Here is a 27,980-nt window from a genome sequence, read left to right on the forward strand (position 1 = left end):
CTGGCTGGCTGGCTGGCAGTTGGCAGCTTATTATTCTCTGTGGCTCGCTCCCTCCCCGCGGCTCCCTGCCAAGTCGGTCCCCACACAGCCACAGGCGCACCTCGCCACGGGTCCGGCACACAGATGACAGACAGACACAACAAAACAAAGCACATTGGGCACATTGCACTTGCACTGCCTGCCGCCCCTCCCCTCACAGGCACCCCTACCAGCAAAACCCACTAAACAAGGCACTGGTGAAGCCCCAAAGGTTCGGTGGCCGTTGGCGCCTTAGTAGGGAGGTAGGTAGGTACCTAAGTCAGGTTAAGTAGAAGGCACCTACCTGGCAAGTCCCAAGTATAGGTACTTAAACGGCTCTTGCTGCTCAGGGTCCAAGTAGCGACTTTATTGCGCTGCCGGCGCCATACCTAGGCTTATTAGGGAGACACGGGAGGTATTCAGCTGCTCGGTAACTACCTACCTAGATATAGTCTGCCCTGTAAACATGGCCATCCATCGTTTTGGACATGGTCTAAGTGAGTACTAGGTACTAACTTAATCCACTACCCAAAATGATAAATGCGCCAAAAATCCACATTGTATAGGTAGGTCACTGGCCAGTCGATACTTACCCCCTTTCCCACATCTCTTTGGGCGCCTCATGAACTAGGTACCTACCTACTTACCTGCAAGAGTCTGTCTGTCTGCTTCTCTCCCCTCCAGGCCTTCAACTCTCCTTTCTGCAGCCATCTGCAAGCCATCTGCCGCATCTGCTGCACCTGTTGCACACCCTGCATGCACCACTGGCCCGCCGCCGAGTCCCCTAGTCCCACCTCCTCTGCCGCAAGCCTGCTACTTACCGCACTACCTAAGCAGCTAAGGTACCTAATAAGGTACAAACCTGGTAGCCTGGCTGGGTACTCAGTAAAAATCATCCGCCAAACAAACCCTCCCCTCCCCGGGCTAATAATAAATCCCAAATTTGTTCCCGTTGACATCCATACACCCATCATCTCACACCCTCTTGCTCTCCCTCCCGCTTGCCTAATCTATCAACCCTCTCCGCTTGCTTCTTCCCATCGTTCTTTTCCTACACCTTTTTTTATCTCTTTCGCTGCCGCCAACATAAAGAAAAGAAAAGAAAGCACACGGCCTCTACGCGCGTGCGCATGCAGAATCTCGCCTTTATACCTTCGACAGCCTGTCGTGTTCGCACCCGCAAAAACCCAGGTTCCCCCGACTACCCAACGTCTCCGCATGCCTCCCTCCGTCACGACGGTCCACCATCTTCCTCAGAGAGCATCATCTTCTGAGCTCGGCGCCGGCCTCAGCCGGCCTGCCTCGATTTCTTCTCCTCTCCCAATCTAAAATTCACATCGCTTTGCTTGCCGCTCGCCACTCGCCGCTCCTTTCCTCGCCTCATCGTCTCGCGCCCTTGCGCTGTGCGTCTTCAGAGGTCTCAACAGCCTCCGCTCAGACCTGCAGGAACCCGTTTCCGACTCCATACCTGCCTGCGCACTCTCTCGACAACGCCATCGCCCCTCGCTCCGTTCGCTACATGGCGAGCCCTTCCATTCAATACTCTAATCTTGTCTTCTGATCCGACGATTCTCTCTCTCTCAAACAACAAATTCGAAATACAGTCGCTCGGCTGTCCAAGTCACTCTCCCCACTCGCTTCTGTCCTAGTTGGAGCAAAGCTGCCTTGGCCAACGGCCAAGCCTCTCTCTCATCATGTCCGGTAAACGCCCGAATTTGCTGGACCTTCGATCAGACTCGCATGCCTCGGGCCTCTCCAGCGCCTCTAGACCCCTACGATCTCCCCGCTTGCACATTGCTGGTGAGGCGCCCCCGGAGCTCTCGCCCCTCGACGCCTTTGCTCTTCAGAGTCGCATCCTCGCCAAGCAGCTGCAGAATGGCGACAAGGACGGCAACCGGGTCAGCCGCCTGCCGCCACTCACCCTAGAGAGCCCTCTAGTCGTCCAGGGCCGATCTGACTACTTTCGTTCCATGTCCCTCGATCCCCTTGTCGACCCTGTTGACTCGCCTGACTATCCCGACGATTCCCTTGGCCTCAAGACTGAATTCGAGGATGCCTTTGAAACCAGCGAACGCCCCGTTTCCATGCACCCGCGTCTGAGCCGCATTCAGCCCAATCTTGACGAAGCTCCTCCCATGCCTGGAGCATTTCCTGACATGCCTCGTGACCGCCGACAACTCAAACCTGACGACAATGAAAATTTCTTCGGCGCTCGAACCCGCTCCCCATCACCCATCCAAAGCGATGCGCAGTCCCATCTCGAGAAACGCTCGGAAAGATCACCAGTCCGAAACATACCCGGCGCTTTTCCTTCCGCCCAACTATCCGTTTCTCCCGAAAGACAACGCATGTCCTTTGAAGACGCTGGCCTTGTGCCACCAAGGCCTCCTTTCCTCGCCAAGCGGACGTCCAGTGTCAAGTCCTCCCCCCCAGCCTCGATAGACGACGATGTCGCAAGTACGCCCGCCAGCTCGTTCCATTCCACAACCGCCCGCAAGCTGTCCTCCGCAAGTAGCGCACTCGCAGCCGCCGGTGCTCTCCCCAACAACTTTCAGAGATCGCCTTCTGTCGCCTCTGACTGCTCTGCCCTTCCTCGCCCTTCTTTTAACTTTTCTCGTCCACTTAGTCGTGCTGGCACGCCGTCCTTTGACTTGCCTACTAGGCAAGCGTCTTCCGACAGCCAACCCTCGTTCTTTCTAGCTGATGATGCCCATACTCCGGTCAGCATGCACAGTGAGGCATTCCTTGATCACCAAGCGGATGATGGTAGAGGTACTGGCCAGTCATATATTTACTCAAAATTCACCCTTCCACGAGGAAAAGCTGTCCAAAGATCGGAGCCGCCGGAAATGTATCCTCTCACACCTTCAACCTCTAACCCTCGCCAACTTGCAGCAGCGCCGCCCTCCCCACCGACTCGCCCCTCTAGTTCCTCGGCCAGGTTCATGGGAGACGACGCCTCGAGCTTCATTGCCCGTCCTTCTTTCGATGCCGGCAAGGCAAGCTTGGATATTTCCAGAACAGGCCTCGCAGGATACCCATCCCCAAACTTGAGCCGGCCCTCTGTTGATAATGGCTCTCGCTCAGAGGATGTCACTCGTGGCCGAACCCGGCAATCGAACCTGGATGATGCACGTGGCAGAATGCCAGCATCTGCTGTTACGTCAGATAGCGCCGGAACTGTTCGGCCGCCTCCGACAGCAACATCCCTCTCCTCTGCGTTACCGGAGCTCACGGCCGAGGACCACCTAGAAAAGGGCATCCAATTGCACGAAAACGGCTCGCTCAAGGAGTCCACCTATCACCTGCGACTTGCTGCCAAACAAAGCAACCCTACTGCCATGCTTCTATATGCCCTTGCTTGCCGCCACGGCTGGGGAATGCGACCCAGCCAGCGTGAGGGTGTTGAGTGGCTTCGTAAGGCTGCCGAACATGCCAGTGTCGAGGTCGCCGATGACCAAGACCTCGTCAAGGAGGGAAAGCATGTAGATGTTCTTGAACGACGAGCGCGTAAGGCTCAGTTTGCCCTGAGCATCTATGAGCTCGGTGTTAGTCACATGAATGGATGGGGCATTGAGCAAGATAAGATGCTTGCTCTACGGTGTTTCGAAATTGCGGGCAATTGGGGTGATGTCGACGCTCTTGCCGAGGCCGGCTTTTGCTATGCCCAGGGTGTCGGCTGTAAGAAGAACCTCAAGAAGAGTGCCAAGTTTTACAGACTTGCCGAAGCCAAGGGTATGAGCATGGTTGGCAATAGCTGGATTCACAAGGCCAAGTACAACGACGACGCTGTCGATGATATCCCCTCCAAAGACGTCAAAAAAGCTCGCAGCAGATCACGGGCACGAACCATGTTCGGTCTGAAGCGTTCAGTTGATTAAAAATTCCACAAATACTAGCAGAGATCCGCATCTCTATACACAACCTCGCGAACACGGTGGGAATTGGCCTGCAAGAAGTGATGATGATGACGTCCCTACCCAGCATTTTCGACCTTTTTATTCGATGCTCTATTCTGCAACTATTCTATTCGCGTCATTTTTTTCCCGGCATCTTTTTTTTCCCGGCATAATCGACATTGGAGTTTCACAGGTGCGGTCAACTCTTGTCTCAATCGCTACTACCCAAAATTTTCTCTTCGCTTTATACCATCCTTTCTCTGCTCCCGCTTGGGAGAACAAGCAGCCGTATCAGCTGCAACTAGATGCTACCACTTTCTTCAGCATCGTGTTTATATTTCATGTCGGCAAATTCATTATTGTCTGTTGGCCAACAACCGCTACCATGTTTTTTCGTCAATTCATGTATATTTATACCTCGTTTTGTCCAACCCCTTCTTTTTCATCATCTACCACATCTCATGTTGGTATCTTCCTCTTTTTTCATATCTACGTTGAGCGTACTCCAGATGGCTGCTCGCATTATCCACCTCTAGTTATCTGCGAGTACTCGCTTCTCATAATCTGCATATGCAATCTATCGAATAATAGAACTATGTCATCAACCTCTACCGCCAGGACCTTCACAGCACATTAGAAACGTAGTGGATGTTGTCACGATGCATCAGCACAGTACTTGGATCAAAACGGTGATGTTGTTACAGCTTTATAGTCTCCTTGTATCTAACCGCATTTCATGGCTGTCATTCACAGCCTCCCCTCATCCTTCCCACGCCAGCACGTTTTGGGCGTCATTTACCGATTTACGTATCAACTTCCATCTGGTCACCCCCAACAGGCACCTCCTGAACCGTAATATATCTACCAATCTCATTCTTTTTGATAATGCGCTCGTTGAGGACGTTGGTGGTGCCCTTGGGGAAGACGTAGCTCTGCAGCTTGGCCGACTTTTCGTTGGGCTTGATAAAGTTGCGCATCAGCGTTGTCTTTTCCTGGGTGATGACGGCGACGTCAACGTTGGATCCGGAGCCAAGGTCGTTGAAGATGCCGGCAAGGATGGCGTCGCTGGTTAGCTTGACGGCGTCGTCCCTGGACAGGTTGGGCTTCCACTGGGTCTCGAAGACGCTCATGGCGGCGAGTGAGCCGCTGCCCATGGTGACGTAGGGCAGCTTGTCGGTGCTGCCGTGGGCGTGGACAGTGAATAGGTGGGTGCCGGTTGGGTCGCAGCCGGCGACGACGAGGTAGGCGCCAATGTGGCCCTGGTAGCGGAACAGGTGCTGCTTGAGCATGGTCATGCAGGTGACAACGCGCGGCTTACGGCCCGTCGACAGCGAGTGCAGCTCCAGCTGCGACGAAATGAGCGCCGTCGTGAACTCGGTGTCAGCAGCCGTGCCAGCGCCCGCGCACCAGATCTGCGGCGTGATGTAGTGCAGCTTCTCGCAGTTCTTGTCGGCGACGATCGGGCCCGACGTGGCTCGCGTATCGGCGGCAATCTAGAAGGGAGGGAGCGAGACGAAACGAAGTGTTAGAAGGGAGTGAATCTCTTTTTTTTTTCTCTGTGCAAGCTTTGAGGAGCGTTGTAGATGGGGACGGTTCATCGACGTACCACAACACCACCATCATATATGCAGCCAACAATGGTCGTGCCGGTACTGGTGGCCTTGGGAAGAGGCACGCCGCGCGAGTGCAACGCCGCATTGCGGTTGTAGTTGGTAAAGTCGAAGCCAGGCATCGTGTTCCGAAGGGGGGTAAAGGGGAGCGGGAGCGGGAAGGGCGAGCAGCGCGAAAGCTACGCTGAGAGGCTCTCTATAAACCGGGCTTGCTATGAAGCTAATTCGTCGAGAGAGAGCGAGGCGGGGGCGTCAATGAACTCGAATCCGAAATCGTTATAGGTGATGGCTTCAAATTGGAGCGGTGCGATGCCTCCAGAGATGTGAATAGCCGGGTGGTGGTGGGCGGGTTCTGCTGGACAAGCTTGAGGTCAAGGCAGAGAGCTGATGACGAGGCTAAAAGGTGCCTCTTCTGGCGGCGCAAGAGATGGCCTCTCTCTGGGGGAGAGCTGGTGCTGCTCGACAGGCGCGTCGTTGATTGGCCAGGCTGGTCCCCAGGTTGCAGCGCTGTCGCCAGCTTACAGTGGCGTCTGTCTGGGTGTCTACTGCACGTGACTGGGAGCTCTTCCATCCGCAGCAAACGGAATCTGAGTACGGTGTTACAAAGCAGCACAATTTGATTTTCTATATAGACTGAGAAAAGCTGCAGTGAATCATGGCTTTCCAATAGCATCCATGCGAAAAGGCTATCATTGCTTTTTTTTTTCTCTCAATTCTTGAGAAAGTAAAGCTACCGCCAACCGTGTAGAAGCAACTCAGCCTAAACAGCTCCCAAGCTTGAAAACGGGCACAGGCAGCGCAGGCAGCACTAGTAGGGCGGCTGGGGCTTGTGCAGGGGTCAGTCTGCAGAGCTTCCTCCAACCTTTTCGAAAGTCTCCATTTCTGCCCATCGACTCTCATCGCGTTCCTACCAGGCCGCTCAGCAATCAACCTCCCCCTTCCGGAGCCGTTTTCCGGCGTCATTTCGGGTTCGCTCTTCTTCCTTTTCGATACAGACGCGTTCCGAATCGTGACATAATTTTTGCTTGGTTTCTTTCTTCTTCAGGACGACCCCCCGAACCAGAATATCTTCCATTCGTCGTGTCCTGCCGGTGCCACCAGCCAGGGCCAAAAAAAAAGTAGCTGGCTGGTCAATCTGTTAACCACACTCATGCGCCTCAGCATCTAGTGTATCATATCGGAACACACCGTCGGTTTTGGATTAATCATACGGGAGCGAGAATGGCTTTCAATGCTTTCTCACAAGGTGCAATGGGTGGAGGAGGCAATGCTGTTGGTAGTGCAGTTGACGGGCAGCAACTGCCTACCATCCAAACAGAGGTATGAAATCTGCAGTTTGCAACCTTTAAGTTTATCAATTCTCGTCAACAACCGGTCTTCATCATCCATTTATGTGCTTTTACTAACTTTGTTTCTTGCAGGCGCTTGGTTTCCAGTCTATTGCCGGCGACGCCAAAATCCGCCTGACGAGCCCATGGACCCAACCACCACCGTCGTCAGCTTCCCTCCTCAGCATCGCTCCGAAAAGGGGACTCGCGGCGGCGGCGGGCCCCGACTACATTGCCTTTGCCACAACAGAGTCCATCCGCAAGACCTTTGAGGCGCCGAAAGAGGGCGACTCGGACGTGCGCAGCTACGCGCCACAGCTCAAGATCCCTATGCCTATGCGCATTTCACAGCTCACCTTCACTGCTGACGAGAACTACCTGCTGCTATCGGCCGAGTCGGGCGGCGGCCTTGCCGTCTATGAGGTGCAGTCGCTGCTGCAGGGCGCAACCAGTTCGGCCTTCGAGCTGCCCACCAGCGGCCAGGCCCTCCGCGCCCTCGCGCCTAACCCGACCGCCGAGAAGGCTGAGCTGTGTGCTATTGTCACGCAATCTGGGGAGCTCTTCATGGCCAACCTGCGCGACAGGCAGGTGAGCGGCGCGCTCAAGTCTCAAGTGAGCTGCATAAGCTGGAGTGCAAAGGGGAAACAGCTGTGTGCCGGTCTCGCTGATGGGTCCATTCACCAGATGACGCCCGAGGGACAGGGCAAGGCTGACATCCCCAGACCGCCCAATCTTGGAGACTGCCATGTTTCCACTCTCATCTGGCTCGAAAACAATCTTTTTCTCGCCATTCACTCCACCAGCAACTCCCCTTCAGCCTCCGCCTATCACATCATCACCCGAGAGAACCCCACATCCTTCCAATATCGAAAGCTCGCTGATCCTGTCGAGCCCTTTGGCTCGGAAAAGACGCCTCACCATAGCATCCTGCGTCTGCGCAACTTTGATCCCGACCTGCAAGACTTGCTCATGGTCTCATCGACAGCCTCCACTGACGTTGGCCTGTTGAGTCGATCCAAAAGACCACTCGCCAATGATTGGCCAGTGGACCAAATTACAGGCGTATTTACGACAACTGAGCTCCTCGATGATACGAGACGCCCGACGCTTCCCATGACAGAGTCGATGGATGATTCCACGCCAGTAGGTGTAAGCCTGGATCTATCAAGCAAAGACAGGGTGTATCGCCCTATTCCTTCAGACGAGGAGCTCAAGGAATCACCGAGCCCGCTTCCAGGTCTCTGGGTCTTGACACACGAAGGAATACTCTGTGCTTGGTGGCTCGTGTACACGGATTCTATCAAGCAGGGCACTACGTACTCTGGCCTCGTTGTTGCGGGTGACTCGGCTGCTATGCCTCCTCCCGCACAGGCTGCCGCCACCACTCCTGTAGCCTCCCCCTTTGCGCCTGGGAAGCTTTCTGCATTTGGCTCTACCACACCTGCGACACCGGCCTTCGGAACTTCCTCCGCAATGGGTCAAAAATCCTCGCCTTGGGGCTCCGGCGGCACAGCTGCTGCCACTCCTTCACAAACCGGAGGGGCCACGTTTGGTCAGAGCAGTTTTGGTAACGCGCCGTCGACGCCAGCACCGGCATTTGGGAAGCCTTCGGCTATTGGCTTTGGCCAGTCGTCGCAGCTTGGTATAAGAACTTCGCCTTGGAATGTTGGCGGTGGTAACTCTGCACCGGCATTCGGGCAGTCGAGCTTTGGCAGCTTCGCCAATGCGAATAACCAAAGCCCGTTTGCGAACGCGGCAGCTTCCAATAACAACGGATCTAGCTCGACAACTCCTGCTTCGGGTGGCTTCTCCGGCTTTGCTAAAAACACTAGTAGCTTCGCAACCGCTTCAAATAACAACTCTGGCACGAGCATTTTTGGCAGCGGCGCCGGTAAACCAGCAAGCAACCCATTCGCCTCTGCGGCGCCAGCGGCAGATAACCCCTTCACGCCCAAAGATAGACCAGGTGGCGGCGTGTTTGGCTCTACTCCGTTCAAGCTGGAGAGCTCTTTCAAGCCGGATCCATCGGCCAAAGATGATGATTCTAACCGCCCCGCAGCTTCTGGATCGATGTTTGGTAGTGCGTTCGGGTCGGCACTTACTGGTGCCGGGAATGGTGCAGACTCGTCTCAAGCCGTCGCTAAGGACGATGAAATGGGCGACGATGACGCTCAGTCACAAGCGCCAAACCCCCCGAAGTCGATCTTCGCGACCAAGCCGGCCATAGAATCCACAACACCAACTACTACGCCAGCACCGAGCCGTTTTGGAGCTACTACCTCGCCAGCTCCTGGCACATCCCTTTTCGGACAGCCAACAAAGCTCGCCGCTCCTTTCTCCGGAGGCAGTCTATTTGGGCCCAAGAATGACTCGAATGAGCCCAAGGCATCTGCCAGTCCATTCTCCCAGACTCCAGTTGCCCCCAAAACGGAGCACCCTGTCAAGCAAGAGCTCGAAGCACCGCTACCTCCCGACGCAACTAGCAAATTATCGTATCCTCTGGGTGAGTCCTCATCGTCTTCTGCATCATCACGTTCTACTAGCCAACTGTTTGGTTTCACACCTCCAGCGAAAGCGAAACAAGAGGAAGAAGCTCCTCTCCCTCCCTTCTCAATCGCGCCGAAGCCTACCAAGCCTGTAGAGGACAAGACCGCTGAGGACGCACCCTTGCCTCCTTTTACGTTGGCGTCGAAGGACACGAAGTCTGCCGAGACTGCGCCCCTCCCGCCTTTTACCGCACCAAAAACAGTCAAACCCGTCGATGACGCTCCATTTCCACCTTTTGCGCTCCCAAAGACAGAAAAGCCCTCTGAGAGTGCCCCTCTGCCCCCGTTTGGAGCAGCCAAGTCAACAAAAGTTGCCGAAGCTGCCCCTCTCCCTCCATTTGCAGTGCCAAAATCGACAAAGTCTGCCGAAAGTGCACCGTTGCCTCCTTTCAGTGTAAAGCCGACAACGGGAAAAGCAGAGTCTTTGTTCTCGTCTGGAGAGACATCGGTATTCAAAACAACGAAGCCATCTGGACCAACACCAGCCTTTATAGCGCCAATTGGTCCTCCTCCCCCCGACTCTGATGACAGCGACGATGATGATGGAGAGGAAGACGAGGAAGAAGTGGTTGAAGGAGAGGAGGAGGATGCCGAATCGGAGGGAAGTGGCGTTGACGTTGCCAAAGATCTCAGCCCAAGCACTACTGGTCTTGTGCAGACACCGGGTCTCACGCCTCAGAGCTCGTTTGGCGGAATGACCAGCACAACTCCTGCGACGGCCATTCCTCAGCAAAATGCTGGCCGGACACTGTTTGGTGAGGTGGCTCGCAATGCCCCTTTGTTTGGAAAACCCAAGAACGGTGCAAGTCCACGATCACCCAGCCCTTTGCGTAATGCTGTTCCAAATCGCGTCATCCGTTCCGAAGCCTCAAGGTCCGTAAGTGCGCCCGGTATGGCGTCACAAATTCTCGGACACAAGAGCACACAATCACACCTTGCTCAATCCATCACCAGTCGTCAGCAAGATAGCGGCGATCAATTCCTTTTACAGCAGCGAAAGATCCGCGAGCAGCAAGAAGAAGCAGAGACGAAGCCACTTGTTGACAGAGAGGATGAGGAAATTCAAAAGATTCTGTCCTCAGAGATTGAGCCCACACTAGAGTTGGATGAGTTCATAGCCCACTCGAACGTGGCTCCTCCAGCCGAGGATAGTATTCCTGCCCAAGTTGAAGCTGTTTATCGCGATATCAACTCCATGATTGACACCCTTGGCCTCAATGCCAGAGCTATCAAATCATTCACGCAGGGCCATAGCGAAGCTCGCGATGGAGAAGGCCGTTGTATGGAGGATCTTGAAATTGCCGATGACTGGGTTCTCTGCGAAACTGATGACCTAGAAGAGGTGCTCTCCGGAGAACTCCATGCTGATCTTGATTTTGCGAGGGTCCAGGATCTTTCTCAAAAGCTCGAGGCGTGCCAGGACCTAGCTAAAGACATGCATCGACTGCGTGCCAAGCAGGAAGATTTAAAGAGAGTCATCCTTGCGCGAATGGACCCGGATCAAGCAGATGTTGCCAAGTCGCTTCCGCTGAGCGCGGAGCAAGCCGCGCAGCAAAATGAGCTACGCCGCGAATACGCCAATTTCACGAAGTTGCTAACCGATGTGGAGGAGGCTCTCATCCTACTCAAGGCACGCATCGCCTCCGCGTCGGGCGCTTCGGGCAAGGCTGCCGGTCAAGTGCCCACGGTAGATGCTGTAATCCGCACCATTACCAGGATGACCTCAATGGTTGAGAAGCGCAGTGGCGATATTGACGTTCTGGAGACTCAACTGCGAAAGATGAAGCTGGGATCCGTTAGCCGCGAAGGCTCACCGATGATGACACCCCAGGCACGACGCAGTCGCATACTTTCACCAGACTCGACGCCATCGCGCACAATACGCCACAGCATCTCATCCAACGGCGGTCTGCTGTTCAGCCAATCGATACGCGCGACGCCGCCCAGAAAGAAGCTCAGCGGCTTTAGTAAGGAAGAAAAGGGCGATCTCATGGACAAGAGAGCAAGGAGGCAGGCAGTACTAGAGAAGCTCAGAGGCAGCGTGGAGAAGCGTGGCGTCAACGTTTGGAACATGGAGGACGTTGAATAATAAGAACATAGCATTCGTTAACGTGGCAAGGACTTCTTTTTTCACGTATTGTAGTTTAGATACCAAGCTGATATAGATTCTATGGGGCTAGGTTGATTATATGTCACAGGTATTATGTCGATCATATCATGTCATGTGCTCATGTTGTGAAGTGCCGTCAGACGCAGGTGAGCTGCTAAGAGAGAATACAAAGCGAAGCCAACACCATGGGTTGAGAGCTTGATCTTGAACCGGCGGTTGTGTTATCCCACAATACCAAATAAGCAGCCGACCCGTAAAATCTGGGCCTGTGGTCTAGGGGTATGATCCTCGATCCGCACCTGCACGGCGACAAACCGTAACATGGTTGGTTATTGAGTGGTCCGGGGTTCAAATCCCCGTAGGTCCATGTTTTTTTCTTTTTTTTTTTTCGTTTTTCCTTACTACATCTTGTTGACCCGTTTTAAAATTAGTGAACAGTACCATGTTCTTCCTCTTTTTCTTTTCTTTTCTTCTTCTTGTACCAATAAATTGTACTACCACGTCTTAAGATAGGCTGCTTAATTTTCTTGTTTTCTTAAACGTCTCTGCGCAAAAAGTGGTCCTCGAGGTTCAATCATTAGCGTGCAGTCGTCAAAACAGCGGCATCGACTAAGTACTTAGCGCGAGGCAACATTTTGGAGGGGCAGCCAAAAAATTTCCCAGCTGCCGCAACCTACAACTTCCTTGAAGCCAATTCACACAGCATGGCTCCCTCACGACAAGCAGCATGGCGCAATGCGCCCGACGCTGAGGAGCTGGAGCGTCGCAAGGTACGTCTCCCTTCTTTCTTTCAAAAAATCTACCTTGCGAGGACTACCAAGACGGCAATGGTGTATTCCAGCTGTGTCAATGAAAAAAACCCGAAGCCATCAATAGCGACCAGCTGCAGGCAAGCAAATCTAGCAAGAGCCGTCACAACTGACCATGATCGTTCTCTAGACTGTTAATATCAATAAAGAGACCGTAACCGATATTAGCTCCATCGAATATCCCGGCCATGTTCCTGGCGAAGACGCCGCCTTCACAATCGAACGCTTCCAGTCTGACTTTTCCGTCGATTTCCACCAAAATGAACAGTTTCACGCCTCCTTCTCCCTCATCGGCCTCGATGCCTCTATCGCCAACGCGTTCCGGCGCATCCTCATTGCCGAGATTCCCACGCTGGCGATTGAGAACGTCTTCATCGAGAACAACACCTCGGTCATCCAGGACGAGGTGCTGGCGCACCGACTGGGCCTGATCCCCTTCAAGGGTGGCCGCGCAGGCCTGCAGGACTTCCTCAAGTGGTACAAAAAGCCCGCCGACGCCCAGGGCGACGAGGACGACGCTGGTCGCTTCGACTACAACACGGTGCGCCTCGAGCTCAACGTGACGTGCACGGCCAACAAGGACGCCGCGCCCGGGGAGACGGACCCGACCAAGGCCTATCACAACGCGCATGTCTACGCCCGGGATATCGTCTTTGTGCCTACGGGCGAGCAGGAGACGTACTTTTCCGGCGACGACGTCATTGCCCCCGTCAACCCCGACATTCTCATTGCCAAGATGCGACCTAAGCAGACCATCAACCTGTCCATGCACATGCACAAGGGCATCGGCGCCGACCACGCCAAGTTCTCCCCCGTCGCCACCGCCTCTTATCGCCTCCTCCCGACCATCAAGATCCTGCGGCCCATCGTGGGCCGCGACGCAGAGAAGTTCCAACGCTGCTTCCCCAGCGGTGTCGTCGGCTTGCGCAAGGTCACCAGGGAGGAAGCCGCGCCCGGCAGCGGCTTGGAAGACCACGTTGGCGAGATGCGCGCCGTCGTCGAGGATCCCATGAAGGATACCGTCAGCCGCGAGTGCCTCCGCCACCCCGAGTTCGAGGGCAAGGTCAAGCTCGGCCGGCGACGCGACCACTTCATCTTTTCGATAGAGAGCACCGGCCAGTGGGACAGCGACGAGCTTTTCATCGAGTCAGTCAAGCACCTCAAGGTAAAGTGTCAACGGCTCGAGAAGCAGGTCATTAACATGGTGCGGTGATTTGGCGAGGCATACTGTTGGCGTATTTCTTTTTCTCTTGTTTTTCTTCTTTGTCCATTTCGTTTCGGCGCAGAGTTGTAAAATCTACAATGGGTAGTCTTTTTTTTTTTTGGCTGTTTTTACACAATCCTAGACACATACTGATGATACCTTGACCATTCTTGCAAATTAGAAAAAAGCAATGGCAGGGATACTTCCAAAACAATCGAAAGAATTATATTATACCTTTTTCGCGCCCAAATTTGATGGATTCGTTTCACGTGTATTTTTTACATCAACGTTAATAATCCAGAACAACTCAACCCCCTGCCCCCCAAAAACAGCCGCTATATATGCTGCTCACGATGTTTTCTATATCTATAGATGGTCTCACCGTTCTTCATCTATACCGTAAATCTGAGGAAAAAGTTGAATTCGAGCGGGTACGCGGGATCCGTGACGACGACCTGCTGCCCATTCTCCAGCCCGAGCTCCGCAAGCGTCCTGTCCAAGTTCGGCCGCGTCTGCTTCTCGAGGCCCTCGGGAAACTGCATGTACAACGTCTTACTCTCGGCACGGATCGAGGGCCGTTTAAGCTGGGCCTCGGGCCGGACGGCCAGCGAGTCGAGCAGGTCCTGCAGCGTGAGGCGAGGGTCGACGTCGAGCGGGCGGGCCTCGTTGCCGCAGACGGGGCAGTCATCCTTCTTCTCGTGCTTGAATGTGTACGTGTAGATGCTGTCGTTTCCCGAGTACATCATGTAATTGCTGTCGAAGCCGAGGCAAGGCGCCGATGTGGTGGCGATCTTGAAAGCTTCGTTGCAGCAAGCGGCGGCGATGATGGCGTTGGTGGAGGCGATGGCGGGGATGATGTTCTTGATGGTGCCTTGCGTGAGCGCGTATGTAACTCCCGGGATGCCAAATTCTTGCGCCCGCGCGAGCGCTTTCTGATACAGCCAAGTGACGTGGGCCGGGTCGTCTTTGTCGAGCTGCGGGAAGGGCTTCTCCTGGTCCCAGGCGATGACGTGGGCCCACTCGATGCAGTGCTCGGGCTGGCGCGGGATCGAAGCGATGGTGCAGAGCGGGACGGCGGCGCGCGGGGCGTGCATATCGAGCTGACACTCGATGCACGAGGTGATGGTCGGGAGGATGACGCGGGCCTGGCCCTTGAAGCCCTCGGTGCCGCCGTCGACGAGAGGCTTGATGCCGTCGGCGTCGCCCGCCTCCTCGGCAATGGACACGAGCATGGCGTTGATCCACCGCCGCGCCTCGATGCTGTCAAGCCCGCACACGACGAGCTGGAACTGCCGGTAGAACTCGGCGTCAAAGTCCTGGATGCGCGCGTTGTGCGCCGTGATGGAGACGCCCCTGACGCGCTGCTCGACGAATCGCGCCGCCACCTCGGCCTTGAACTTGCCCACATCGGAGCTGCGGAACAAGAACTGCCGGTTGAGGTTGGATATGTCAATTGTGTCTGGGCGCGCGTTGCTCATGTCAGTAGATGTCGCGGGTCGTGCGTGGCGACAGCAAGCCTGAGGGAAAACGCACCCATATCAATAACGTGAATGTCCTTGAACTGGGACATGGCCAGATTCTTTAATATTTCACATCCTAAGCCGCCAGCACCACTGAGGGAGTGTCATATTAGTCTAAAGCACCGACAAGCTCGAATCTTCAGGCAATACCTGATACATACATGACTCTAAGCACTCGTTAGTCTTCATCATGCGTCGTCCACAGCACGAGCTCTGCCGTGTACTCACAGAACCTTAAAGCTGCTAAACATTTGAAGCGACGGCTCCGAAATGGCATCTGGGTCGGTGTACGGTCCCGCAACCTTGCGGATTGTGTCAATGTACTTCCTGGACTGTCGTGTGAGCTTCGGCAATTGTTTGAGGTGGCGCAAACAAGCTTGGCGCATCTTACCATCGCGCTGCCTCACTGCCAGCCGGAGCCGCGATGTCTGCAGCCATGGGTCCGTTGCAGATGATTTTTTCAACGCAAAGGGTGGCGAGAAAGGCGTAGGGTGTCAAAGTGTGCTGGATGTGGTGTAGATGCAGGATGCGAGATGCGGTTGATACTGCCTGGTTTGCATGGTAGTGAGTTCAGCACTGTGGAACCCAACCACACAGACGCCTATATGTTCAACGAAACCTGAGCGCTTGAAAGACTCAGATTATTCGCCATACTTACTTTACTTTCAAGCGGCACAGATTGTCTTGACAACGAAGCCCACTCTCGGATTTTCTCTATGTTGCGGTTGCGCATTTCATCGCCCTGCTTCGTACCAGCTATCTCGAGCTGCAGTGGCACGCTTTGGTGGGGCGGCGTTTGACAAGCTTCATCCCGCAGTAACGGGCGACTACTTTTCAACGCTACAACATTTCAGGCACGTTACCTCCCCCGCGCGTCAATAACCCTTTGAAAGGACAGTGGGCTTGATGTCATGCGTCTCTCTTGAGAAACACTTGGTGCCGGAAGACTAGACGGGACCGCGTACCATGGACGACTTCCTCACCCCGGTTAGCACCACCTACCTCAAGGACCTCAAGGGCAAGGATGAGACCGAGCCAGTCGCACATATACAAGCAAGACAAAAAGAAAGCCACGCTACTACGGTAGTCGCTACATTGGAAGGTGCTGTTGAGATTCTTAATAATCAGCCAGATTACGATTCTTTGATATCTGCACTCAAGTTCCTATGCGATGACTGCGACAGCGTCATTGGCAAGCCGAGTCCTCAAACCGCGGCCGCTGTTCATTTCCTCGTCACCGAAATCACTCCAAACTACTGGACCCTGCTACTGGAATCTTCAGAAGTTTCCTCCGATGGCTCTGTCTCAGAAAACAGCGATGCCGGTCTATTATTGCGTTCTTTGAGTAATGTCACTGGACTGAATGCCGTTGTCGCTCATATCAACTCCCTTTTGGTCGAGTCTCGACACAGAAAAAAGGATGTTCCATCGCAAGACATTCATCTTCATCTTCAGGTCTTTCTAGACGTTACAGCGTCGCTTCTCAGAAGACCGGGTGTCATCCGTCAGATATGGGCTGCATCGGTGAGGGAGTTGCCGGACGTTGCACTGAGAAAATTACAGTTCCAGACTTTGAATAGTCTGCTGTCGAGTAGTCGTGTGCTTTCAGTCGCCTCGGAGGCTGCCAATGTCGTAGGAATCAACAAACTCAAAGTTACAGGCAGGTTCATTGCCGATGGTGGAGAATACGTCAAATGGATTGCCGTCAACATCGCATCTTGGGCACGGGTGGCCTCTACAGATTTGGAGTTTCGATCTTGCTATGATATCCTACAAAGAGCAATGTCTCTAGGATATCAAAATGCTTTGGTCAAATTACTGATAGACGAGCTTTTACTTCGATCCAAATCAAATCCTGCTACCTTCATACAGCTCTGCTTCCAGCAGCCTGCGACATCCAAGAAGATCATGCAGATTCTGCTCGACTACCTGGCACAGAGGTTTCTGAGCCATATCAATATCCACAATGATTCACAAAACAAGACGGTTTCTTCTGTGGCCGGCATCATAAACACAATCATCGGGGATGACCCGTCAAGAAAGTCATTCTTAGTCTCCTGGTGCACATCATCATCCGGTGCTGGCTTAGGTGATGGAATCGGTATTCGGCGAGCTGTATTGGCGGCTCTAGCAACAGACAAGGATACCATTACCTCAGTCCTTGAAAAAAGTCTCAATCAATTCGGCGATCAATTATACATTAAGCACGCGGCCATCCTACAGCAAGAGGTTCACACTCAAGTTCTTCTGCTTAGCGCGGGATACGTTTCCAGGCTTTCTCCAATCAGGCTGACCATGCTTGTTAGGTCCGGTGCCTATATGAGCGGTGTTTCAAATCGAATTGCGTCCACACAGGAGCGGACTAGACTTCTTGGCATGGTTGTTGGAGAGGCTTTATCTACTCTTGTTGACAAGGGTAAAAACAAGCTCGATTTTCATATGGACGAAACGGAAACTGAAGAATTCGAGTCTCTCAAGTCTCTAACTGATCTCTCCGATCCCGTTGGCACATTTGATGACCTGTGCGAAGCTTCTCAATCTATTGAGCTTGTGACATCTTCTGCCCTCTCATCAAAACAGAAAGCGAGGTCGGAAAAGAAGAAACGAACGCCGAAACCATCCGCAGCTGCCAATCTACCGAAAGCCATTATTGAGGAATTAGATTCCTCGGATGATGGGGATGACGACTTAGTGCCTTACGCGAAAGGGTCCGACCCTGAAGATTCGGAAGACGATGCGGAACTTGTGCAGCGTAACAAAGTGAAGGCGCCTGTGTACATTCGAGACCTCATCACCTACTTTAGGGATGTGGAGAACTATGATAAACAAAAGCTGGCACTCCAGACAGCGCCATCACTCATTCGACGGAAAGCAAATTATGGCACAGAGGTTCAGGACCACGCCGAGGAGCTGGCAGGCATCCTTGTCGGCCTACAAGACAAATTCGAGCTCGAAGGCTTTAGCGAAACTCAACTAGAAGGAATGGTCGCTCTCATGGTCGCACAGCCTAGGAGCATGGCACCCTGGTTTGCAAGAACGTTTTTCGAAGGCGACTACAGCTTGTCACAACGCACGGCCATTCTAATTTCCATAGGTCTGGCATCCAGAGAAGTGGCCGGATTCGACACGGGTACCTTCAAGACATCCGCCGACTTCCCGTCCAAGCAACTACCGGAGAAAATCCAGCAATTATACTTGGACGCTGCCCATCAAGGCCGGGCGCAGTCGACCGACGGCAGTCAGCTTAAAGCGCTCCCTTCCAACGCCATTGAGTCCATGTCGCACACGCTGATGGCGGACTTCCTCGCGCCCCTCGCCGCCACGGCCGCCGACTCTGCCACCGGCCCGGACGTCCTCAAGCTGCAGAGCTTCACCGCACGGTACAAGCGCAAGACCAGCAGCGGCCTCGCCACCAGACCGCGGATGCGCGCCGTCCCCAACACTGCCGCCGCCTTGCTTGCACAGTCGTTCTTTGCGCCGCTCACGGCGCACTTTCAAGCCGCCCTGCATGCCGCGCGTCGCGTCGTCCTCAACCCGGCCCTGCTCGCGCTATATCTGCAGACGCTAGGCATCGTCGTCGGCGCCGCCGGCGGTCCCGCGACGTTGGCCCTCCCGCGCATGACGGCCGAGCTCTGGGACCTGCTGCTCGGCGTGCGGGTGCACGTCCTTGAGGGCCTCGGCGCGCTCCGCGGATGGCTCATCGCGCTCGCGGCTCTGCTGCAGGCCAATGACGACGGCGGTGGCAGCGGCATGCGTCGGCTGTGCGAGGATCACGGCAGGGACATTTTCGAGACGCGCGAATGGGTCGCTGGCGTCTTCGAGAGAATACGCGGCGACGACGCCGGCGGCGAGGAGAACGACGTCAAGATGCTCGCGGCCGGTGTGCTCATCAAGCTGGGCGAGGTGGTGGAGCGGTACCAGGCGTTACTGATGGGGGACATGGCGAATTTCTCATGATATTTTTCACGTTGGATAGAGTAGTACTGCGTATTAGTACATTTCGTTCCTATCGAGGTAGATAATACTGTAGCCACTTTTCTGTCTCTACATATCTTCATGCTATACATCTCTCATATGCCGTTTTTCATCCCATTTCCCTGTTTCCCAAGAGTTCTCATGCCCCATAATCTCCATCCAATAACGATACACGCCCGCCGTCATCTATGTAGCCCGAATACATTAATGATATGAAGCTAGTCGAAAGAAAATCAAAAAAAGAGGAAGAACAGGCCGCGATTGAGGCCAAATCGGACCCGTGAGTTAATACCAAGACGCTGGAAAAAAATGAATTGTGTTGAATACTGGCTTTTCTTGATCATTGTGGATTGCTACCTAGGACTCTTCGCCGAAAGTCTCCATGCGTATCGTGCTGCCACGCCTGATGGGAAGGCTAGACAGGTAATTGTTGGCAAAATTGAGGTGGTCGCCGAGGCTCATGGCCATCCGACGCAGCTCATACTTGACGGCGTCAGTGTGAGCCTGTCCCTGGAGCACCTGCGGCGCGGGAGCCGCCGGCAACATGGGGAGCCCTGCCGTGGAGTCGGTCGACGAGCTCTCCGAGAGGGTGCGCTGTGGTTGTTGCTGTTGAGGCTGCTGCTGCTGCGGCTGCTGCTGCTGTTGCTGTTGTTGTTGTTGCTGCTGCTGCTGTTGTTGTTGCGGCGGTGGCGGTGGCGGCTGCGGCTGGGTGGGCGGCTGGGTAGGTGGCTGAAATGTAGCGGATGGGAAGCCAGCACCGCTGCCGCTTTGCTGTGGCCGGACCAGGGCCGTCTGTGGCGGCGGAGTCGTCGATTCGGGTTCGGTGTCGGCAAAGTCGCTCAAGGAGTAGGGGCGCGTGCCGGCATTGATGCTCGGCTGATCGCTCGAGACGGAGATGTCGCGCTTGTGCATGCTGAAGCGGTCGTCGACGGTGGTGATGGACTCGTTGCCGCCGGTAAAGGAGAACTCGGAGCCGTCGGAGACGTAGAGGGAGGGCTCGCGCGTCGAGGAAGCGGCGGGCATCATGTACAGCGATGCGTGCTTCTCGAGCTCGAAGGGGTTGGCGGCGCCGCCCATCTCGGAGCCGCTCATGGAGCCCACGTCCGAGTGCGACGTCGACGGCCGCGTCATGTCCGCCGCGCCCGTGTCGGCGAAGCTCATGTCGAGATCAATCAGGGAGCCAACCGACGCGCGGTTGTCAAAGTGCCCGTGCACGCCCGCGGCCATGTCGTGGAAGCCCGCCGAGGGCAGGACAGGCTCCGTTGGGCGGTGCAGCAGCGCGGGTCGGGGGCCGCCACCCGAGTCGGGCGCCGGGGGCGTGTTGTTGAACGGGAAGCGAAACACTTCCGGGTTGGCCGAGGCGGGCGGCGCTGCCATGGTAGGGAATTTCCAGTCTTGCGTCCTCCGGTTATTGGCGCTGAGGTCGGCAGGGTCGCTGAGTGGACCAGACGTATAGTGAGAGTCGATGAACTCGTAGTCGAGGGATGCTCGCGAGTCGCCGGGCCGCGCCTCGCTCGCACGCATGGTATTCATGTCGACAAATTGCGACAGGTCGCTTCCGTGGAGCGAGACGTCCAGGTCGATGAGAGATTCTCGCACATCCGTTGCCGGAGCACTATCGTCACGAAGCGGCAAGTCTGATCCGTTGCCGACGGCCCCGGTTGCCGGCTGCTGGGGTGGCGGCTGAAACATCCGTCCATAGTATGCTCTTGAGTTGTCTTCGTAGTTGGAAAGCGTGTTGGGGTCAAACACCTTTTCCAACGGGGCTTTGAATGCAGCAAGGTGCTGCGGTGGAGGTCGGCGCCGTGACTTTGGCTTCTGCGGTTTCGTCGTGTCGAATTCGGTTTGCGCGTACTCGACATCAGACCCGTACACGTCGTACACATCCTGCGCGTCGCCGTCGTTCAGAACCTGCTGATCAAAGGCTGCCGTCGTGCTGAAGCTCCATTCCTCATTGGCCATGGCGGCAGGCGAAAGGTCGGCCAGGCCCTGGGCACCGCCGGCGGAGAAGAGTGACCGGCGATCACCACCCTGAGCCTCCCAGAGCTTGAATGCTCGAACCAAGTGCGCCAGTCCCGACGTGGGATATTCCTTCTCCGTGTTCAATATATACCTGTGTCTCTGGATCTGCTCAATGGTGGGCCGCTTGCTCGTGTCGTGCTGCAAGCAGTACGCAATGAGATCCTTCAGACCGGTAGAGTAGTCGCCCTCCAGACGAGGGCTATGCTGTTTCAGATGCGTGCCCAGCTTCGAAAAGTCCATCCCGAATGCGACATTGGGGGGCAGACCAGAGGCGATTTCATAGACCATGGAACCAAAAGCCCAAATGTCGACCTCGGTACCATACGACGCCTGCTCGTCAAAGAGTTCGGGTGCCATCCAGTGAGGTGTGCCGATAAAGGTTGTGCGCTTGTCGAACTTGGTCTCGATGACGCCGGCCACGCCAAAGTCGCAGAGCTGCACATCGCCGACCTCGGTGATGAGGACGTTGGCGCACTTGAGATCGCGGTGGATGATGCCCTGGCTGTGCACCCAGTGGATGGCCTCGGCGACCTCGCGGAGGATGGGGATGATCCATTTCTCCTGCAGTCCGCCGGGCGCGGTCGGGCGCATGAGCGTGGCGACACTCCCGCCGGCGCAGTACTCGGTCACCATCCACATGGACTGGCCGACGGGCAGCGCCTCGAGGACATGGTTGATGTTCTTGGCGCCGCTGTCGCTGAGCCGCTGCAGCGCGTTGATCTCCTTGAGCAGGTCGCTGTACGTGTCGGCCAGCTTGGGGTTGACCGTGTCGCTCTCCTCAATGTCGATGATTTTGACGGCCACGAGGCGCCCCGTGGCGAGCGACTTGGCCTTGTAGACGCGGCCGAAGCTGCCCTTGCCGATGAGCTCGGACAGCTGATACTGGGGAATCTCCTTGCCCGACTTCTTGCAGCTCTCGATGACAGCCTTTTGCATCTTCTTGGCGTCCTCAAACGCCTTCTGTTTGGTGGCCGAGTAGTCCGGGCCGCGGACCTGTAGCGAGGCCATCATGGTTGGGCCTTCTTCGGAGAAAGGGCAACGGGTACCTAGTTGGGGACCAAATGGCGCGCAGGACGGGAGCTCAAAATGTGCGTCTAGAGACAGAGTGCGCGGCTCACATTATTACTTGCAGGCCATCCAATCGATAGAAAGTCCCTGCCTGCCAGGTCAGCCAACGTCTTTTGTGTGATTTGCTCTCTGTCCTTGCTTTTTTTCTTTAATCAGAAGCGCACGGAGGTTGAGAGTATCAGATCCCAGGGGAGATGTGACGCGACGGCGAAGTTTAGCCGGGGGGGCAACACCAACGCCACTAGAAGCCGCTTAGAGGATCTAGAGGCCTTCGCTATCGGGCGCTAGAATGCCCACCTGTACAGGGGCATTTACGGTGGAGGTACCCTCCATGCCGCGCTCCTACCTGAAGTGCTGTCCATGGACAGTTCTGAGCAGCAAAGCACGAGCTTCAAATACCTGGTGACTGGCCCAGAATTACCCGGATTCAGTCTATTGTAGTATAAATCGCTCTAGTTTCAAGATGATATATGAGCAGCAAGGACAAATAGCTTGGATATAGGTATGTGGATGTGGTATTGGAAGGGTTGCCGGGGGCACCTATGTACAATAATATTATCTTCTATAAACTACTCGAGTATGTGTTGCAGGCTCAGCGTCTGAATGAGCTCTCCAATGCAAATCCGTCTCCCTCTTCATCCTTATCGGAGACGCCGTCGGCCGGAAAGCTGTCCTCCGACGTCGCATCAATGGCCGACTCGCCCAGAGCCTCGTCGTCGCCATCCTCCTCTTCCTGCTCCTCATCGCCGCCCACCTGCGTTTCCGGCACCAGCTGCGCGAGCATGATTTCCATGCGTGCCATGGCCTTTTCCATGGCGTGCAATCGGTCCTCTAGACTCTCCTGTTCCTGCTCGGCAGCCGAGAAGGAACCGCGTAGCTTCCTGCGGACCCCAGGAAACGTCGAGTCCCTACGCGACGGCTTCCTGTGCTGCTGCAGATTCTGCTGCTGCTGCCGGCCTTGTCGGACATCTATGCTGCCTGCGGTGGTCTGGCGCGTAAATTGCCGGCGGATGAGGTGGTGCGTCATAGGGTCGTCGACGGCGATGTCGTCGCGTACGTCCTCGGGCGGGGGCTCGTCGAACACGGACCGGATGTAGCGGCCCGCGGACAGCTGCCACTTTTGCCAGAACCACTTGCGGACCCCAATCGTCTCGTTGATGCCGCCACCGCCTGGGTTGTACTTGTAGTCGTGGTGGTCCCAGCTGATGCGGCGCTCGGCGACGGCAATGATGAGCAGCAGCGGCAGGTTGACGAGCCGCACGGCGGCCACGTGAATCTTGTGGAACCAGCGCGGGCTCACGACGAACTTGAGCGGCAGGAAGATGAAGACGGCCAGGATGTTGAACGGGGGCTGGTAGGCAAAGATGGCGTCGGCCTTGACCCCCTCGAGGGTCAGCACCGCGCGGCGGAACTGGATCTCGGCGGTCGCGTTGGCCGAGATAATGCTGAACGTGTTGGACAGCATGGAGACGAGAATCGTCAGAAACAGCGTGTTGCCGAGAAAGGCAAAGGCCACCATAAGGCTCGGCCCCAGCAACCAGTGAAACTCGGCCGACCGCTGGATACCGGTGCCATCGAGGCCGAACCAGATAAAGATCATCCACTTGGAGATGGTGAGCCAGGGGTGCGCGCCCTCACCGAGCCACAGCAGCGACAGCAGGAAGCCGAAGAAGCACCACGCCGAGAGCGCGGTGAGGAGGAAGAAGTCGGCCATCATGGAGCGCAGGGACAGGAAGACGAGGTTGTCGGAGAGCAGGGTAAAGGCCAGGCGGGGCACCAGCAGCGGCGCGGCGAGGGCGAGGATGTCAAACGACTGCTCGCCCGGCCCCGGCAGGCCCGTGCGGAAGCTGTGCACGCGCAGCACCAGGTACACGCTGTAGACAAAGACGAAGCCGACGTCGAGGAAAGACCACAGGTTCTGCGTGTACACGTTCCAGCCGTGGGCGATGAGCGTCGCGAACTGGTCCAGCCCCCAGCCAAAGGCGTAGACGGCAAAGAGGCACTCCGTGACCGTCAGCCGGTCGCGCTCGCGCATCACCATGAGGGCCGTGTATAGGGCGAGCAGGATGGCGAACTGGATGGCCTCGAGGATGGTGCGCGTGCGTGGCACGATGAGGCGGTACTGGTTGAGCAGCGGCGACCCGCGCGGGTCGTAGAGCGAGATGGGCTTGAGCTTGTAGTGGTCCGGGATGATGTCCCACTGCGTCGAGGGCGTGTAGATGACGCGGCCCTCGTAGATGGCCGCCACGACCTTTTGGCACGTCGTCGAGCTGAGGAAGTGCTTGCTCTCCGTCAGGATGGCCACCTCGAGCGAGGGCAACGTGCGGTGGTAGCCGCGCCAGATGCGGCGCTCCGCGGCGGCCCGCGTCCGCGGCGGCGCGTTCTGGTACGGATCGAAGCCGGCGACGAGCACGTGCGCGAGGAACAGCAGGCCCTCGCGCCCGTCGTGGTCCTCGCCGAAGCGCCTCAGGATGCGCGTCGCGATGATCTCGCACAGCGTAGCCCGCGTCCAGTTGACATTTTGGCGGTTGCTCGAGTACGACTCCTCGTCGAGGAACTGGGCGCGGTTCACCAGCAAGCAGTATACTATGTCGAAAAGCCATCGTTGTTAGTTCGTTTCTACTTTCAATTTGGGGGAGGAGGGGTTGTGGTGGCTCTTTCGTTGCCTCGCTCTCCCCTACCCTCCGGAAAGCCTCCTATCCGGGTTATACTCCTGGGGAGGAGGGGGAGGGGGGGAAGGGGGAAAGAGCAAAGGAAGTAGTCCGACGTACCGATCGAGAGGTCATTCAGCTCGTAAAACTTGTCCACCAGCGGCCGCACCACGGTAATGTTGATGCGCACGTCACGCAGCTGCTCCAGGCTCAGGTAGTCTTCGACGACGCTGGTAATGTCGCGGCGGATGCGGTGAATCGTCGTGTACACGGGTAGGTGGCTGTGAGGGTTGGTCACGCAGCTGTAGAGGCCGTCGTCGTCGCCGTGGTCGGTGTACATGCGGCTGAGGAGCGGCCGGCGCTGCGCCGCCTCCTCCTCCTCGTCGTGGAGGGAGGCTGCCGGCTGCAGCGTGATGCGTCGCCGCGTCGGTCGCTGCGTCATGTTGCGCCTCTGGGTCCTTTTAATTGATTTTATTCTCCTTGTCCCTTTGCTCTTTATAGATTCGGCGCAGAAATAACAGGCGTGACTCGTTGACCCGGGAAACGGTATGATCGTCGGTGTGTGTTTTTTTTCGTCTTTTCCTCCGTTTTTTTTTTTCTCCTCTTCTTTGTCCTTGCTATCGGCCGCGACAATCGGTCTGGCGAGGAGAGTAAAAAAAATTGAATTGGGCAAACACTGCTTCTACCTTCCAGGGCTGCCGTTTCAGGTCTTTGTAACAAGCAGCATGTTGACGCGCGGAATTAAAAAAAATATATATAATTCCAATTCCTTCGGCAGACAATGAAGCTGCACAATGATGCTTGGCGAGGATAGATCGAGGCTGCAGGGTGAAACCTGGTTCTACGAGTCACGGACAGGACCAAGACCCGACCAGTGTGGCGGAACGAGAGTTGGAGGGTAGCAGGGTTCCATCCATCGTCAGTGGCGCCCCCACTAGCCCAACTCAGTCCATCATCGATCGCACCCGTCCTGCGTCTTGTTGTGTGTGAATATTTATGCATTTCCTCACAAAATCAGCTACCAATCAGTCAACGTATGCATCGCTTATTTTTATTGATCGTAGGAGTCTTGGAAACTATGTTGGTCCATGTCAAGGAAACAAAAAGGCTTTCTCTCGCCCTCTTTGAGCGCCGCATTACAGGCGCGACTTGCCACCTCCTCCTCCTGCTCCTCCGCCTCCTCCCTGTTGCTGTGCGCGCTGCGCGTACTGCCAGCCAAACTCGGCCATGGGTATCCGGCCAGCGGCGTACGACTGCGCCTGCGCGCTGCTCGCCTGGCGCACCGCATAGCGCGCGGCGATGCCCTGCAGGACGCCTGCCAGCTTGTAGAGGCTAAAGGCCGCGCCCCAGTTCTCGTCTGGTCGCGGATCGTAGCCCGAGGCGTCGGCGTACCACTGGATAATCTGGTCGGGCTGCGGCAGGCCGGGCGTCTTGCCTGGCAGGAAGGCGGCTGACTCGAGGTGCGCGCCGCCCGAAGATTGGGCCAGGTAGAATTGGGTGAGAAAATTGCAGACATCGGAGAGGGGGTGACCGATGGTAGCCATTTCCCAGCTGTTTTGTTGGTTTTTGTCACAGTGGTCAGTTGTGTTGCCATGGAGGGAATCATTCCTAACCAAAGGGACATTTTGGGGGTCGGGGGGGTTGCACTCACTCTAGAATACCGATTATACGGGGCTCCGTCTTGTGAAAAATGACATTGTCAATCTTGTAGTCGCCGTGGATGAGCGTAGCCCTGTCCTTGGGCTGCTGCTTGGCGTCGCTGAAAAAGGCCATAATCTCTTCAAAGTGCGGCAGCTGGCCGACGGGCTCCTTGGTCTCAACGTCGGCCACCTGCGCCTGCATCTCGCAGATGGTCGTCCACGTCTGGACCTGCCTGCTGTAGAAGCCCGCGTGCTTGCCGAAGCTCTCCAGGCCGACGCGGCGAAAGTCGACGGTGTGGAAGCGCGCCAGCGTCTCAATGGCCGCCTTCCACAGCGCCGTGCGCTCCTCGGGACCGACGCCGGGCATGGTAAAGTCCTCAAAGATGCGGCCGTCGAGGAACTCCATGATGTAAAAGGGCGTGCCGACGACGCTGTCGTCCTCGCACAGCGCGTACGCCCGGGGCACCGCAATGTCCGTGTCGCGCAGGGCGTGGATGATGCGGTACTCGCGATCGACCCTATGCGCCGTCTTGGAGATGAGCTTGCCGGGCGGCTTCTTGCGCATGACAAACTTGTTGCCGGCGGCGTCGGTGATTTGGTACGTCGGGTTGGACTGGCCAAAGCCAAACTGATAAGGGCGTGAGCATGTCAGCGCGAGCAACACGGGTGCAGGAGTGCTGGCATACGGCCGGCTGCTTCCACGGGAGGGCGGGGGGGGGCAAACGTACCTGCTTCAGCTGCAGAGGCGTCTTGATCTCCGGAACATTGTCATCCACGTATTTGGCAAATGCCTTTTCGTCAATCGGCTGTCTGATTTTGCCTGCCATGATGTCCAATGGCTCGTCACGGGATAAAAGGGGGTGGTGATGTGTATAGGGCGGGGTGAGAGGCTCTCTCTCTCTACCTGGCCGTTATTACTTAGGCAGTACCCGTTTGTGGACGGCTACAGCTCTAGCAGCTGGGCAACGTTCTCATCCGCTCGTTCCGTACAGACCTCGAGCAGCAGCTTCCTTGCGGTAGAATGGAATGAGAGCGACCTTGCGCGAGTTTATGCCAGAGACCAGACGAACGCTGGCGCATCTCATACAAGGATTATAGAGATGAGCCAGCCAGAAAGCCGAGGCTACTTGCCTCTCTCCGTGCGATGCCATTTGACAGCGCCTGCCGCCCCACACTTTCCCCCAGACTAACTACCAACCAGTACCGTCGTTCCGCGGCCCGAATAAGTACTGTAATAGTAAGTACATACTTAGTAGTGGTAAAAAAACGGGTATAATGAAAGTTTCTTGACGGAAAGGCCTGTTGGACTGCATAACGCCGGCGATTTCCCCAAATGTCCGACTCTCCACACGTCCACGCTCAGATCGCTTGCCATGTTGATGATAATTCCAGGTGCTATACTATCGTTAATAGTCGGCCGGGGCGGGATGACTTTGCCAACAGGGCACCATACAATACTTATACAGCAGACGTGCCAGGGCAGACACATCATCAAGGCTACGATGTCAGCAGCAAACACGGCGTAATGTACACAACACGCGGGCACTGCGTTACGGCCAGAATGTATGGTAACAATTTCC

General features: G+C 55.8%; 9 protein-coding genes and 1 non-coding gene across 10 annotated transcripts; 5 read left to right on the plus strand and 5 right to left on the minus strand.

The window, feature by feature from the left end:
- Window positions 1–1,712: 1,712 nt before the first annotated feature.
- V2A60_005206 (tetratricopeptide repeat protein) lies at window positions 1,713–3,899 on the plus strand (the record flags this gene model as incomplete). The annotated part of the gene is made up of 1 exon (XM_083256519.1): window positions 1,713–3,899. The coding sequence occupies one exon, from the start codon at window positions 1,713–1,715 to the stop codon at window positions 3,897–3,899; it is 2,187 nt and encodes a 728-aa protein (XP_083112645.1).
- Window positions 3,900–4,720: 821 nt separating this feature from the next.
- V2A60_005207 (proteasome core particle subunit beta 2) lies at window positions 4,721–5,649 on the minus strand (the record flags this gene model as incomplete). The annotated part of the gene is made up of 2 exons (XM_083256520.1): window positions 4,721–5,410; window positions 5,524–5,649. 2 exons carry the CDS (start codon window positions 5,647–5,649, stop codon window positions 4,721–4,723), a joined length of 816 nt encoding a protein of 271 aa, XP_083112646.1.
- Window positions 5,650–6,778: 1,129 nt separating this feature from the next.
- On the plus strand, window positions 6,779–11,490 carry V2A60_005208 (uncharacterized protein; the record flags this gene model as incomplete). The annotated part of the gene is made up of 2 exons (XM_083256521.1): window positions 6,779–6,847; window positions 6,949–11,490. The coding sequence occupies 2 exons, from the start codon at window positions 6,779–6,781 to the stop codon at window positions 11,488–11,490; spliced, it is 4,611 nt and encodes a 1,536-aa protein (XP_083112647.1).
- A 283-nt stretch (window positions 11,491–11,773) lies between these two features.
- On the plus strand, window positions 11,774–11,878 carry V2A60_005209. The gene has a single exon. It is a non-coding gene; the product is annotated as a tRNA-Ala (tRNA).
- A 337-nt stretch (window positions 11,879–12,215) lies between these two features.
- V2A60_005210 (DNA-directed RNA polymerase core subunit RPC40) lies at window positions 12,216–13,533 on the plus strand (the record flags this gene model as incomplete). The annotated part of the gene is made up of 2 exons (XM_083256522.1): window positions 12,216–12,281; window positions 12,451–13,533. The coding sequence occupies 2 exons, from the start codon at window positions 12,216–12,218 to the stop codon at window positions 13,531–13,533; spliced, it is 1,149 nt and encodes a 382-aa protein (XP_083112648.1).
- A 383-nt stretch (window positions 13,534–13,916) lies between these two features.
- On the minus strand, window positions 13,917–15,438 carry V2A60_005211 (NEDD8-activating protein UBA3; the record flags this gene model as incomplete). The annotated part of the gene is made up of 5 exons (XM_083256523.1): window positions 13,917–14,983; window positions 15,058–15,137; window positions 15,206–15,211; window positions 15,273–15,376; window positions 15,436–15,438. 5 exons carry the CDS (start codon window positions 15,436–15,438, stop codon window positions 13,917–13,919), a joined length of 1,260 nt encoding a protein of 419 aa, XP_083112649.1.
- A 572-nt stretch (window positions 15,439–16,010) lies between these two features.
- On the plus strand, window positions 16,011–19,001 carry V2A60_005212 (telomere length regulation protein-domain-containing protein; the record flags this gene model as incomplete). The annotated part of the gene is made up of 1 exon (XM_083256524.1): window positions 16,011–19,001. One exon carries the CDS (start codon window positions 16,011–16,013, stop codon window positions 18,999–19,001), a length of 2,991 nt encoding a protein of 996 aa, XP_083112650.1.
- A 375-nt stretch (window positions 19,002–19,376) lies between these two features.
- On the minus strand, window positions 19,377–22,049 carry V2A60_005213 (kinase-like domain-containing protein; the record flags this gene model as incomplete). Its single annotated transcript, XM_083256525.1, has 1 exon — window positions 19,377–22,049. The coding sequence occupies one exon, from the start codon at window positions 22,047–22,049 to the stop codon at window positions 19,377–19,379; it is 2,673 nt and encodes an 890-aa protein (XP_083112651.1).
- A 652-nt stretch (window positions 22,050–22,701) lies between these two features.
- V2A60_005214 (uncharacterized protein) lies at window positions 22,702–25,202 on the minus strand (the record flags this gene model as incomplete). The annotated part of the gene is made up of 2 exons (XM_083256526.1): window positions 22,702–24,695; window positions 24,881–25,202. The coding sequence occupies 2 exons, from the start codon at window positions 25,200–25,202 to the stop codon at window positions 22,702–22,704; spliced, it is 2,316 nt and encodes a 771-aa protein (XP_083112652.1).
- Window positions 25,203–25,896: 694 nt separating this feature from the next.
- V2A60_005215 (phosphotransferase family protein) lies at window positions 25,897–27,227 on the minus strand (the record flags this gene model as incomplete). The annotated part of the gene is made up of 3 exons (XM_083256527.1): window positions 25,897–26,311; window positions 26,412–27,028; window positions 27,129–27,227. The coding sequence occupies 3 exons, from the start codon at window positions 27,225–27,227 to the stop codon at window positions 25,897–25,899; spliced, it is 1,131 nt and encodes a 376-aa protein (XP_083112653.1).
- Window positions 27,228–27,980: the final 753 nt, after the last annotated feature.

This window comes from Cordyceps javanica, chromosome 3, assembly GCF_051103115.1.
Source record: "Cordyceps javanica chromosome 3, complete sequence".
Classification (NCBI taxonomy): domain Eukaryota; kingdom Fungi; phylum Ascomycota; class Sordariomycetes; order Hypocreales; family Cordycipitaceae; genus Cordyceps; species Cordyceps javanica.